This window comes from Microcaecilia unicolor, chromosome 6 (assembly GCF_901765095.1).
Source record: "Microcaecilia unicolor chromosome 6, aMicUni1.1, whole genome shotgun sequence".
NCBI lineage: Eukaryota > Metazoa > Chordata > Amphibia > Gymnophiona > Siphonopidae > Microcaecilia > Microcaecilia unicolor.
In genome coordinates this window covers 74542965-74556362 of record NC_044036.1, presented here as the reverse complement: position 1 = coordinate 74556362, position 13398 = coordinate 74542965, and the positions used below count along the sequence as shown (strand labels likewise).

Sequence of the window (13398 nt, the reverse complement as noted above, 5' to 3'; positions counted from 1 at the left end):
TTCATATCCAGCTGCAGGTGCTCTCCTATGTTTGGCTGAGGAATGTAGTTTCATATCTGACTGCTGAGAGGCACTGTCTCTGACTGTGAAGCAAGGTTCTGTCTGACTGTGCAGTGTAGTTCCATCTTGGTGGCAGGGGCTTTCTGATTGCAGAACATCTCTGTTTTTGCCTGCAGAGTCCTTCTCTAATTACCATGTTCTATATTTCAGCAGCTGGAATTTTCAGATCCTTGGTTGGCAGGACCCTCCCTGACCCTTGGCCACTGACACTGTTACAGAGCATTCTTGCTGCTCCTTTCCTGGGTGGAAGTTATTCTCCAGCTAGGTTCAGAGATACTTTTGTTTTGCTGGTGATGGTGGTCAGCTCGGTCATAGCAGTAACTACTCTTCTTGAGTACTAGCATGTCGTCATCCAGAGTCAGTCCTTCTTTTTTGGCAGTGTCTCTCTGGTTCCGTTCAATAATGAGCCAGTAGGCCTTCCTGAATGGGTGGTTTGGTAGCAGTGATCTATTTTTTGGGCTGCCTATTAACATAGTAGATGATGATGATGGCATATAAAGACCTGTACAGTCCATCCAGTCTGCCCGAGTGGATAAACTCATTACATAAAAGTTTGAGGTGATACAACATATTTATAGCTGATCTTGATTTGTCCATGCTATTTTGTGCCTGGCACTGTTGTTCTAAAACTTCTGAAGTTGTTGAAGCCCTTGAAAAGTTTGTCCAGCCCATCCATATCTCTCCTGCCATGATCAAGGCACAGACAGTAGAAGTCCGCCTAGCGCTGGCTTTTCTTCCCAATTATCAGTGTTGCCACCTAGTTTCTTAAGCTTCTTTGGATCAGTTCCTTCTAAACAGGATTCCTGTGTGTTTATCCCACACATTGTTGAATTCTGTTGTTGTTTTCATTTCCACCACCTGCCACGGGAGGGCATTCCAAGTATCCACCACCCTTTCAGTGAAAAAATATTTCTTGACATTATTCCTGAGTCAGCCTCCCTTCAACCTCAATTTATGTACTCTAGCTCTACCATCTTCCCATTTGTGAATGAGGTTTGTTTGCGGATTAATAGCGTTCAAATATTTGAACGTCTGTCATATCACCTCTGGTTCTTCTTTCCTCCAGGGTATACATGTTCAGGTAATAAGTCTCTCCTTGTATGTCTTGTTATGCAAACTTCATACAATTTCATCGCTTTTCTTTGACCCGCTTCCATCCTTTTTACATCTTCAGCAAGATACGGCCCCCAAAACTGAATGCAATACTCCAAGTGAGGCCTCCTCAATGACTTGTAGAGGGGCATCAGTACGTCCTTTATTTTACTGGTTATACCCATCTCTGTGCGCCCAAGCATCCTTCTGCTGTGTCGCATTGTTTCATTAACTTGAGATCCTCAGACACCATCACCCCAAGGTCCCTCTCCTGAGCTGAGTTTACCAATCTCTCCCCTCCTATCTAGTATACAGTGGTGGAAATAAGTATTTGATCCCTTGCTGATTTTGTAAGTTTGCCCACTGACAAAGACATGAGCAGCCCATAATTGAAGGGTAGGTTATTGGTAACAGTGAGAGATAGCACATCACAAATTAAATCCGGAAAATCACATTGTGGAAAGTATATGAATTTATTTGCATTCTGCAGAGGGAAATAAGTATTTGATCCCCCACCAACCAGTAAGAGATCTGGCCCCTACAGACCAGGTAGATGCTCCAAATCAACTCGTTACCTGCATGACAGACAGCTGTCGGCAATGGTCACCTGTATGAAAGACACCTGTCCACAGACTCAGTGAATCAGTCAGACTCTAACCTCTACAAAATGGCCAAGAGCAAGGAGCTGTCTAAGGATGTCAGGGACAAGATCATACACCTGCACAAGGCTGGAATGGGCTACAAAACCATCAGTAAGACGCTGGGCGAGAAGGAGACAACTGTTGGTGCCATAGTAAGAAAATGGAAGAAGTACAAAATGACTGTCAATCGACAAAGATCTGGGGCTCCACGCAAAATCTCACCTCGTGGGGTATCCTTGATCATGAGGAAGGTTAGAAATCAGCCTACAACTACAAGGGGGGAACTTGTCAATGATCTCAAGGCAGCTGGGACCACTGTCACCACGAAAACCATTGGTAACACATTACGACATAACGGATTGCAATCCTGCAGTGCCCGCAAGGTCCCCCTGCTCCGGAAGGCACATGTGACGGCCCGTCTGAAGTTTGCCAGTGAACACCTGGATGATGCCGAGAGTGATTGGGAGAAGGTGCTGTGGTCAGATGAGACAAAAATTGAGCTCTTTGGCATGAACTCAACTCGCCGTGTTTGGAGGAAGAGAAATGCTGCCTATGACCCAAAGAACACCGTCCCCACTGTCAAGCATGGAGGTGGAAATGTTATGTTTTGGGGGTGTTTCTCTGCTAAGGGCACAGGACTACTTCACCGCATCAATGGGAGAATGGATGGGGCCATGTACCGTACAATTCTGAGTGACAACCTCCTTCCCTCCGCCAGGGCCTTAAAAATGGGTCGTGGCTGGGTCTTCCAGCACGACAATGACCCAAAACATACAGCCAAGGCAACAAAGGAGTGGCTCAGGAAGAAGCACATTAGGGTCATGGAGTGGCCTAGCCAGTCACCAGACCTTAATCCCATTGAAAACTTATGGAGGGAGCTGAAGCTGCGAGTTGCCAAGCGACAGCCCAGAACTCTTAATGATTTAGAGATGATCTGCAAAGAGGAGTGGACCAAAATTCCTCCTGACATGTGTGCAAACCTCATCATCAACTACAGAAGACGTCTGACCGCTGTGCTTGCCAACAAGGGTTTTGCCACCAAGTATTAGGTCTTGTTTGCCAGAGGGATTAAATACTTATTTCCCTCTGCAGAATGCAAATAAATTCATATACTTTCCACAATGTGATTTTCCGGATTTAATTTGTGATGTGCTATCTCTCACTGTTACCAATAACCTACCCTTCAATTATGGGCTGCTCATGTCTTTGTCAGTGGGCAAACTTACAAAATCAGCAAGGGATCAAATACTTATTTCCACCACTGTATCTCTTTTGGATTTTTGCACCCCAAGTGCATCACTCTGTACTTCTTTGCATTAAATGTTAACTTAAATAAAACAAAGAATTCCACTACTAATTTCTAATTACATTATTTTCTAAAGAACAATCCAAGGAACCACCCACAAGTTGGATCGTTCATTAGTCAAAGAGCCCAGATTGTTATGGACAATAGTTCCTCCTGATGAAGAAATATACGAAATGCGGTCTCGCATAGGGGAACCAGAGGAATTCAGGTGGAATTAAAGTTAGGACACAAGTGTGACCTTTCAGTTGCGGCTACCTATGTAAGCCTTTCCCATGCTGTGCAACGGACCCACTATACAGCTAAAAAGTTGATGACGGTTGATGCCATTGGATATAATATTTATCTTTGAGATTCATCATTTTGCCACATGCAAAGCCTTATAACATCTTTGAAGCGACGGATACATTGAATCAGATTGTTGGGTGTCGTGATCACACAATCTGATTGGATTAATAACAGTGGTTGGAGCTGATCATTTGAGACAATGATGGACTAAAGATATGCGAGAAATATCTCCTTGTATAAGTTAAAGTATTAACACCATTTTATTCATTTCATACAATGTATACTGCAGAATAGGTGTATTACACATAATTATACTTGGATAGAGTGGTTGAAGATGTGAATGGCATGTGTAAGTGAGTTGCACGGTAGCCTCATATTGGTGGGATGATTTAAATGTGGAACAACAAATAATGTAATTAGAAATTAGCAGTGGAGTACTTGTTTTATTTAAGTATATCACTTACCGTACTCCTATAATAGGGTATATCCCTCTGTTCTTAATTGGATTTGTATCATTAAATGTTAACTGCCAGACCCTTGACCATTCTTCCAATGTTTGGAGATCCTTTCTCATGGTTTCTACGCCCTCCAGTGTATCCACTCTATTGTCTATCTTCGTGTCATCTTCTAAAAGGCAAACTTCTCCTTCTAACCCTCCAGCAATGTCTCTCACAAATATATTAAACAGAATCGGCCCCAGCACTGATCCCTGAGGCACTCCACTGCTTGCTTTACTTTCTTCTGAGCAGATTTTTTTTGTTACATTTGTACCCCGCGCTTTCCCACTCATGGCAGGCTCAATGCGGCTTACATGGGGCAATGGAGGGTTAAGTGACTTGCCCAGAGTCACAAGGAGCTGCCTGTGCCTGAAGTAGGAATTGAACTCGGTTCCCCAGGACCAAAGTGCACCACCCTAACCACTAGACCACTCCTCTGTCGCCTGTCAGTCAACCAGTTTCCAATCCAGTTCACCACTCTGATTCCTAAGTTTAGTCCTTTCAGTTTGAGGAGTAGCCTAGTGGTTAGTGCAGGAGTGCAGTGTGAAGGAGCAGCCTAGTGGTTAGTGCAGCAGACCTTGATCCTGGGGAACTGGGCTCGATTCCCACTGCAGCTCCTTGTGACTCTGGGCAAGTCACTTAACCCTCCATTGCCCCAGGTACAAATAAGTACCTGAATGCATATACTATATAAATCGCTTTGAATGTAGTTGAAAAAAACCACAGAAAGGTGGTATATCAAGTCCATTTCCCTTTCCCTTATTCATGAGTCTTCTGTGAGGGACCATATCGAAGACATTTCTGAAATCCAAGTAGATTACATCTAGCGCATGTACTTTATCCATTTCTTTGGTCACCCAGTCAAAGAAGTCAATCAGATTCGTCTGGCAGGATTTTCCTTTGGTAAATCATATTGCCTCAGATCCTGCAACCTGTTGGCTTCTAGAAAGTTAACTATTCTTTCCTTCAGCGGCGACTCCATTATTTTTCCTACTACTGATGCAAGGCTTACTGGCCTGTAGTTTCTTACTTCTTCCCTGTCCCCACTTTTGTGAAGAGAGACCACAGCTCGTCTCCAGTCCTGAGGAACTTTTTCCGTCTCTATAGATCTATTAATTAAATCCTTAAGAAGTCCTGCCAGGACTTCTCTGAGCTCCCTCAGTATCCTTGGATGTATCCCATCCGTCCTCATAGCTTTGTCCACAGCCAGATTTTCAAGCTGCTTATAAACACATTCTTCCTTGAATGGTGTAAACTGTGATTCTAACAGTGATTCCTGCTCAGCATCTATAGTTTGTCTGAATTATCTTAGGGTGCTACTTCATATTCTTCACTTCCTGACCATGCTTATGGACCAAGCCTCTGAGTGTGCTCTTCACTTTTGGGGGTCTGAGGTTGACTGGTTTATCTCCCTTGGTTGTCTCATTCTTTATGGGCACTGCTTTGCTACATCCCATTAGTCTAGACTGGTCTGGTATGACGACAAGGAAGGGAAAATTGTCTTACCTAATAATTTTATTTCCTTTAGTCATGTCAGACCAGTCCAGACACCCACCTGTTTCTTTTATTGGTCTTGTCTTTGTTATGTGCCGTTTTATTCTCTGTTTCTTTGAATTTTATGCATTCTAGTTTCCGTTGTTTTCTGCATATTCAGTCTCGTACACCACCTGCATCAGTGAAACTCCTGTTTGCTACTGGAGTTTTTTTGCCTCCTTTTCTGCATGGCTTTTTGACTGATCGAGATGGATAGTCTCGAATTTCAGTGACTGCCAATATGGTCTAGAGCACCACTGCTTGGTTAATTGAAATACTGAGAATTCCAGGCTGCGAGAGACCCTTTGAGGATGAATCACAGAATTATTTTTTTTTCTGTCTCCTTCCGCTGTTAGGTGGACATAACCAATTTTTCTGGACTGGTCTGGCATGACTAGAGGAAAGAGAATTATCAGGTAAAATACTGCTGTGTTTAAGCTTATTACTCTTGTGCAAGACAAATACTGTACTTAATATTACCTTGTATTTCTGGTTTTAACTCAAGAGCTGTTCTCTCCTCTTCCCCATTCTCTGTGTGAATAACTCATCAGCTCGTAATCTTGGGGTCATCTTTGATCTCTCTCCCTCTCGCTCGCTCTCCCTCTTTCTCTACATATCCAGCAGACTGCTAAAGCCTGTCATTTTCTTTAGAATATCACCAAAATTTGTTCCTTTCTGAGCATGGCTTATATTTCACTAGTGTCTTTATGCTCATATTAACCCTCTCCTGAAGTCACTTCATTGGCTCCCTGTCCATTTCCACATACAGTTCAGTCTCCTCTTATTGACCTACAAGTTCATTCAATCTGCAGCCTCTCCACTCTTACCTCTTCCTATACTCCTTCCTGGGAACTCCGCTAATCGTATAAATCTCTTATCTGTACCCTTCTCCATTACCAACTTCAGACTCCGTTCCTTTTATCTTGCTTTACCGTACTCCTTGAATGGACTTCCCGAGTCAGTATGTCGAGCTCCATCTCTGGTCATAGTCAAATCTAGGCTAAAAGCCCACCTTTCTGAGGCTGCTTTTAACTCCTATTTACCTTTTCAGTACCCATGTCTGTAAGTAATTCCCTTATCCCTTATTTGTCTTGTTTTTCAGTCTTGATTAGATAGTCTATACTCGACAGAACTTAGTCTCTTAGCGCTGTGTATGTCTAGTAGCGCTACAGAAATAAATAGTAGTAGTAGTAAGTTTTTTTTAATATATATGAAAGGAAATAGAAAATTAATTAACACTCCATTTCTTCTCTCAGTATACATAATCTGGAGACATGACATAAATGAAGTGTAGTTCTTTGAAAAGCCAAATCTAAGCAAAGCAACATAAGCAAAACTGAGAACAAAGAAAGTAAGCACTTGTATCAGAATGCACATCAAGAGATCCCACATTCATATTCAAGCTCTTAGCTGTTTAGCTTATACCATAAGGCAGCGCATGTCAAGAACCCCATCATGCCATCATTTTGTACCTTTAAGCACTAAAGGCTTACTCCTTGACCCATTAGCTTATCCCTTCCTCCTTTTATATATTGCCCCCATTAACCATTGTATCCAAAAACCCTTCCCATGCACTATAGATTGACCTCCTCTTCAATTCACTTGTTAGCTTCTCTGTAAGATAACATGTTTCACATCTTATTCAGCTGCTTATTATCCAAGGAGACTTATGTATTCTTAAGTGCATTAGAACATTTAACTGCCACTATGAGCTGGCCTATAACTGTCATTATAATTGAGTTTGAATTTAGCACAGAGGCACATGAGAGATAGTATTTTGGATCCCAGGGATATCCATTTGCAGTATTTCAGTCATCTCTTGTATATGTTTCCAAAATGGTTTGAGCCTGTTGCTCACACTCAACAAACATGATGCATATTACCCACTTCGCCACATCCTTTTCAACCCTTCTCTGTACTGCTTTTGCACTGTTCAGAAGACCGCCATGCCCCCTATTCCTCCTGCAATGCTTGAATAAACTTATTCTAATCTTTACTTTTTCTCTATCCAAATTGTATAGATCAGGTACTATATTCTTGTCTGCACTGGAGGACATACACAAATTCTCCATTTGAGATCTGTAGTATTGTGAAAGTGTGCATATATGTTTCTTCCTTCTCATCAAGCAGATGAAGCCATTACGTATGGGTTGTGTCCATCAACCAGCAGGGGGAGATAGAGAGCACTCAACTTTTCACAGTGCCTCATGGCCAGCCAGCTCCACTGCCTCTTCAGTATTCTCTATCTCCCCAAGCAGGGTGGGTGCAGCTTCTTCGAGCTCCATCAAAAATCTGCCTGGGGGTGGCTCCTGGGTCGCCAGTTGTTAGCTGGGGTGTTAGAGGCTATAGCAGCTTCACTTTGAAGGCACATAGGTTAGCCCTTTCCCTGTCCTTTCCCACTCAGTGGATGCAGGCACATTGGTTCGCCTTTCCCTGCCTTTCCCACTCATCTGAGCCTCCGGAGTTCTTATTACCTCTGCTTTCCTCACAGCGTTTAAAAAAAAAAAAATGGAACAGAGGTTTTCCTTTGATTCTTTTATGGGACCGGAGCTGTGATACTCGGTCCGGTGAGGTAAGAGTGTTTTAACTCCTCCGGGGTGGGCCCACGATCGGGGCGTTTTTGGCGCGAAACCGCCATTTTGAATTTTCCCGCCGTTTTCGGCGATGGCTGCAGAGAATGTAAAGCGTTGTTCCCGGTGTGGCAAGCGCAAATCAGCAGCGGGGCTCTGTAAATCGTGCTGTACAGGTGTAAGAGCCGGCCCGAGCATGGCGAGTGATGATTCTTCCCGCTCAGAGCTGGCAGCGGACGCCATTTTGAATTCTCCGCATGGCGCGGCCTCCGTAGAGACGGAGAGCCCGGCGGGGGGGGGGGGGGACCTCGAATTGAGGCTATTCAGGGAGCAGCTAGCCCCGGACGGGATCTGGGTGCCCAGGGCGAGTTTTTCTCCCCTGATTTTGTGTTATCATTGCATAAAGCATACATGCTGAAAAGAGCTCTCCCTCAAGAGTCATCTGAGGCCCCTTCTATTGTACCCCCCCCGGTGGATTCTGGCCTGGGACTGCCCGCTGAGGCTATTTTCCATGGCATAAAGAAAAGCGTAGAAGAGCTAATTCCCCTTCAGATTGTGGTGTACCCTCCCCCCCCCCCCTCGTGGTCGGGCTGTGAGGATTCGGAGAGTTCTGGCAGGCCTTCGTGGTCTGAGGAGCCGGAGTCAGGTGCAGAATTACCACAGGATCTGGATGATCCCTCCGCGGTGAGGATTTTCCACCATGATGAGCTGCCAGCGCTTATTTCAGATGCCCTACAGGTCCTTTCTGTTGAAGAGCCTGACAGTGGCACGGCCTGCTCTGTGAATCCTAGGATGGCTAGTACCAAAAAGCCTGCTCGAGCCTTTCCTTTGCATGACTCCATCCAAGAGCTTATTTCTGCTCAGTGGGCTGACCCCGAGGGACCTTTGAAAGTTTCCAGGGCTATGGGGCAATTATACCCTCTGAGTGAGGAGCATTTGGCTCGCTTTGCAAGGCCTAAAGTAGATGCCCTAGTCACTGCGGTGAGAAAGAGAACTATCCTCCTTGTGGAAGGAGGAGTTTCCCTGAAGGATATACAAGACCATAGGCTGAAAATTGCAGGTGTTGCTGTTCGGGCGTCTGCATGCAGTTGTTATTATTATTATTATTATTATTACATTTGTACCCCGCGCTTTCCCACTCAAAGCAGGTTCAATGTGGCTTACATAGTAATAAGGATTACAGGATTTTGATAAGAAAATAAAAGTTAAATATAACAAAATAACAAAAGTGATCGCAGTACTCAAGGTGAGGTCGCACTAAGGAGCGATACAGAGGCATTATAGTATTTTCGATCTTAACATCCCTTTCCTAATAATTCCCAGCATCCTGTTTGCTTTTTTGGCAGCCACCACACATTCAGCAGAAGATTTCAGTGTATAAGCTGCTAGAGCCTGCCTGGTGTGGTTGCAACAGGCAGTGGAACAGCCCGGAGATGGAGTGGAGCCCTTCTCGGATATGGCTCCGCGGATGGAGTCGGCCTTGTCCTTTTTGGCTGATGCCCTTTATGATATTGTCAGAGCTTCGGCTAAACAAATGGCAGTAGCAGTGGCGGCTCGCCGTCTTATTTGGCTACGACATTGGGCAGCGGACATGGCCTCTAAGCAAAGGTTGGTGAAGTTGCCCTTTCAAGGCCTTCTCCTATTTGGTGAGGAATTGGAAAAAAAAAATGTTAAAGGCCTGGGAGATCCTAAACCCCAGCGCTTGCCCGAAGATAGGCCGAAGCCTTCTTCTAAGGGCCAGGCGGTCCACTCCTCTTATAGACCTCGCTTCCGTGAAGCTAGAAGGTACCGCCTGGGGCGTTCTGCTGGGTTCACTTCTCATGCCCTTTTTTCAGCAGAGGAACTCCTTTCGCTCGGACAAGCGTTCCGCAGCCACCGGTTCTAGGCCTGGAGTTCAGGGGCGACCCTCTCAATGATGGTGCGCCAGCCCCCTCCTCGCTTCCTGTCATCGGAGGACGTCTTTGCCGAGGAGCGGGCCAATATTTCCTCAGATCAGTGGGTTCTGGACCTGATCAGAGATGGCTACAGAATAGAATTCAACGCCCCAGTAAGAGACGTGTTTGTGGAGTCCCAATGTGGTTCTGCCGCCAAACGGGCGGCGGTAGAGGAGACTTTGCAAGGTCTGATTCAGTTAGGGGCCCTGTCCCCGGTGCCTCCCGCCGAACATGGCTACGGCCGATACTCCATCTACTTTGTGGTGCCGTGAAAAGGTGGGTCTTTTCGCCCTATTCTGGACTTAAAAGAATTAAACAAGTCCCTGAGAGTGCGGCATTTCCACATGGAAACCCTGCGCTCCGTCTTTGCTGCGGTACAGCCAGGAGAGTTTCTCACGTCTCTAGACCTGAAAGAAGCTTACTTGCACATACCAATTTGGCCCCCGCACCAGAAGTTTCTGAGGTTTGCGGCGTTGGGAGAACATTTCCAGTTCCGGGCCTTGCCTTTTGGCCTCGCCACAGCTCCACTTACCTTTTCGAAGGTAATGGTGGTGGTAGCTGCTTTGCTCAGGCGCGACTGGCTCATCAGAGCAGACTCTGTAACAGAGAGCTATCAAGCTACAGCCAGAGTGGTCTCAGTACTTCAATCTCTAGGCTGGGTCATCAATATGGCCAAAAGTCACCTGACCCCCTCACAATCTCTAGAATATTTGGGGGCCAGGTTCGACAGAGACTTGGGCTATGTATACCTACCCGAGCTAAGGCGGTGCAAGCTTCAGAATCAGGTCCGTCTGCTCCTGAGGATGCCCCGCCCGCAAGCTTGGGACATTGTCCAGCTGCTGGGATCGATGACAGCCACATTGGAAGTGGTGCCCTGGGCGAGAGCGCACCTGAGACCTCTACAGTATTCCCTACTTCAAAGATGGTCTCCAGTTTCTCAGGATTATCAGTGCAGACTTTCTTGGCTCCCTGTGGCCCGACTCAGCATGGAGTGGTACTCTCGGACAGAATGCTGCGTCGAGGACTGCTGCTGGCGCTCCCCGATTGGTGTCTAGTAGTGACAGATGCCAGCCTGAAGGGCTGGGGCGCACATTTGCAAGGGGAAGCATGCCCAGGGTCTATGGACACCCGAGGAATCGGAGTGGTCCATCAACCGCCTGGAGTGGCATACATAAATCGACAAGGCGGCACTCAGTGCAGAGCACTGGCCGCGCAGGCCAAACAGATTTGCCACTGGGCCGAGCTGCATCTTCAGTTTCTGTCGGCAGCGTATTCCTGCAGATATGTGCCAAATGTATAGTATAGTATTCTCCGAGGACAAGCAGGCTGCTTGTTCTCACGACTGGGTGACGTCCGCGGCAGCCCCCACCAACCGGAAAAGGCTTCGCGGGACGGTCGGCACGCAGGGCACGCCCACCTCGCATGCGCGGCCGTCTTCCCGCCCGTGCGCGACCGCTCCCGCCAGTTCCTTTTTTTCCGCGTCTGGAGAGAGTCGTGCTTCGCCGCTCTCTCTGCTTTCAGCCGCCGGAAAGTCGATCGCGTTTACGCGGATCGTTATTTTTCTATTTAGTTTTTGTTACCGCCGGTTTCCTTTTTCTTTTTCAAAAACAAAAAACAAAAAAAAAAAAAAACCTGTGCGTGTGGAGCACACGCTCCCTTTTTCCCTCGCTTCCAGCGGGGACGCCGCATTGCGGCCTAGTGGCCGCACGGTCGTTTCCTTTTTCGAGGTGTGATTTTCGCCACCATTGACGACTTTGACTTCGCCGACGCGATTTTTCCGTCGATGTCCTCGAAGGTCCCGAGTGGATTTAAAAAGTGTGGTCGCTGCGGCCGGCCGATCTCGCAGACCGACACCCACGCTTGGTGCCTCCAGTGCCTCGGGCCGGAGCACAATATCAAGTCGTGTTCCCTGTGTCTCGGTCTCCGGAAACGGACTCAAGTTGCGAGGCAAGTTCTGCGGGACCGTCTTTTTGGAACTTGCGCCGGCCCCTCGACGTCGACCTCGACGGCATCGGTATCGACGCCCGGTCCTTCGGTACCGGTATCGATGCCCGAGACATCGGCACCGATGGCATCGACCCCAGGAGAACAGGTCCCGTCGGCCCGCCGGTCCGCCGGCGAGGGTGGAGGTGAGCGGCCGCGTGGGCAGTCGGCCCCGGTCACTCCCTCAGCCCGTGGTCCACGGGACCGAACCCTGTCTGACCCGGCTCCTCGAGACCGAGGGGGATCGTCCTCCTCCTCCTCCATACCTCCCGGCGCCGGTGACGCGCATCGAAAGAAGGACAAGAAGCGTCGTCACCGGTCGCCCTCGGTGCATCCGGACATCGGAGAGGAGGCGACGCCGAAGCGTCATTGCCGAGAGGAGAGGTCCCCGTCGGTTGTGGAGGTACCGACGCGTCAGGGTTCCGGCACCTCGGTGCCGTCTCCTGGCCCCCATCAGCTTCTGGCACCGACACCCCTACCGGCCCCACCGCCTTTCCCGGCAGCGGGCCTGGACGAGTGCCTCAGAGCCATCCTTCTGGGGATCCACGCAGGTGGAGTCCCCGTCGACGTCGATGGAGGGAGCTCTGTCCCCACCGACGCGGGAGTCCACCGCTCGACGACACCGAGACCTCGGTGCCTCGACGTCGAGCCGGGCCCGGTTCAGGACTCAGCTACATGAGCTTATGTCCGATACCGAGGATGAGGCCTCGTGGGGGGAAGAGGAGGACCCTAGATATTTCTCCTCAGAGGAGTCTACGGGCCTTCCCTCGGACCCCACGCCTTCACCGGAGAGGAAGCTCTCACCTCCTGAGAGTCTCTCCTTTGCCTCCTTTGTGCGGGATATGTCTATTAGCATTCCCTTTCCCGTGGTCTCTGTGGAAGAGCTGAGGGCCGAGATGCTCGAGGTCCTCGACTATCCATCATCACCTAGAGAGTCCTCCACGGTGCCGCTGCACAATGTCCTCAAGGAGACACTGCTTCGGAACTGGGTGCGACCGTTAACTAACCCCACCATTCCCAAGAAAGCAGAGTCCCAGTACAGGATCCACTCTGACCCAGAGTTAATGCGGCCCCAACTGCCCCATGACTCGGCGGTCGTGGATTCTGCTCTCAAGAGGGCACGGAGTTCGAGGGATACCGCCTCGGCGCCCCCGGGGCGGGAGTCTCGCACTCTGGACTCGTTTGGGAGGAAGGCCTACCAATCCTCCATGCTCGTGACCCGCATCCAGTCATACCTGCTCTATATGAGCATCCACATGCGGACTAATGTGCAACAACTGGCGGACCTGGTCGATAAGCTCCCGCCGGAGCAGTCCAGGCCTTATCAGGAGGTGGTCAGGCAGCTGAAGGCGTGCAGAAAGTTCCTGTCCAGGGGTATCTATGACACCTGTGACGTGGCATCTCGTGCTGCGGCCCAAGGTATAGTGATGCGCAGGCTCTCATGGCTGCGTGCCTCTGACCTGGACAACCGCACCCAGCAGAGACTGGCCGACGTCC

The 13398-nt window shown here is 48.4% G+C and overlaps 1 protein-coding gene across 3 annotated transcripts in view; it reads left to right on the top strand.

The window, feature by feature from the left end:
- Positions 1-13398, top strand: part of ARHGAP29 (Rho GTPase activating protein 29) — a 321071-nt gene that overhangs the window by 152066 nt on the left and 155607 nt on the right. The window contains exon 1 of one of the 3 annotated variants that reach the window (XM_030206023.1): positions 5771-5830. The exons of the other annotated variants lie outside the window; for them this stretch is intronic. Coding sequence (XP_030061883.1) covers positions 5805-5830 — 26 coding nt within the window. The 5' untranslated portion in view covers positions 5771-5804. Of the gene's footprint in view, positions 1-5770; positions 5831-13398 lie in introns of those variants that run through there. 3 annotated transcript variants of the gene reach the window in all.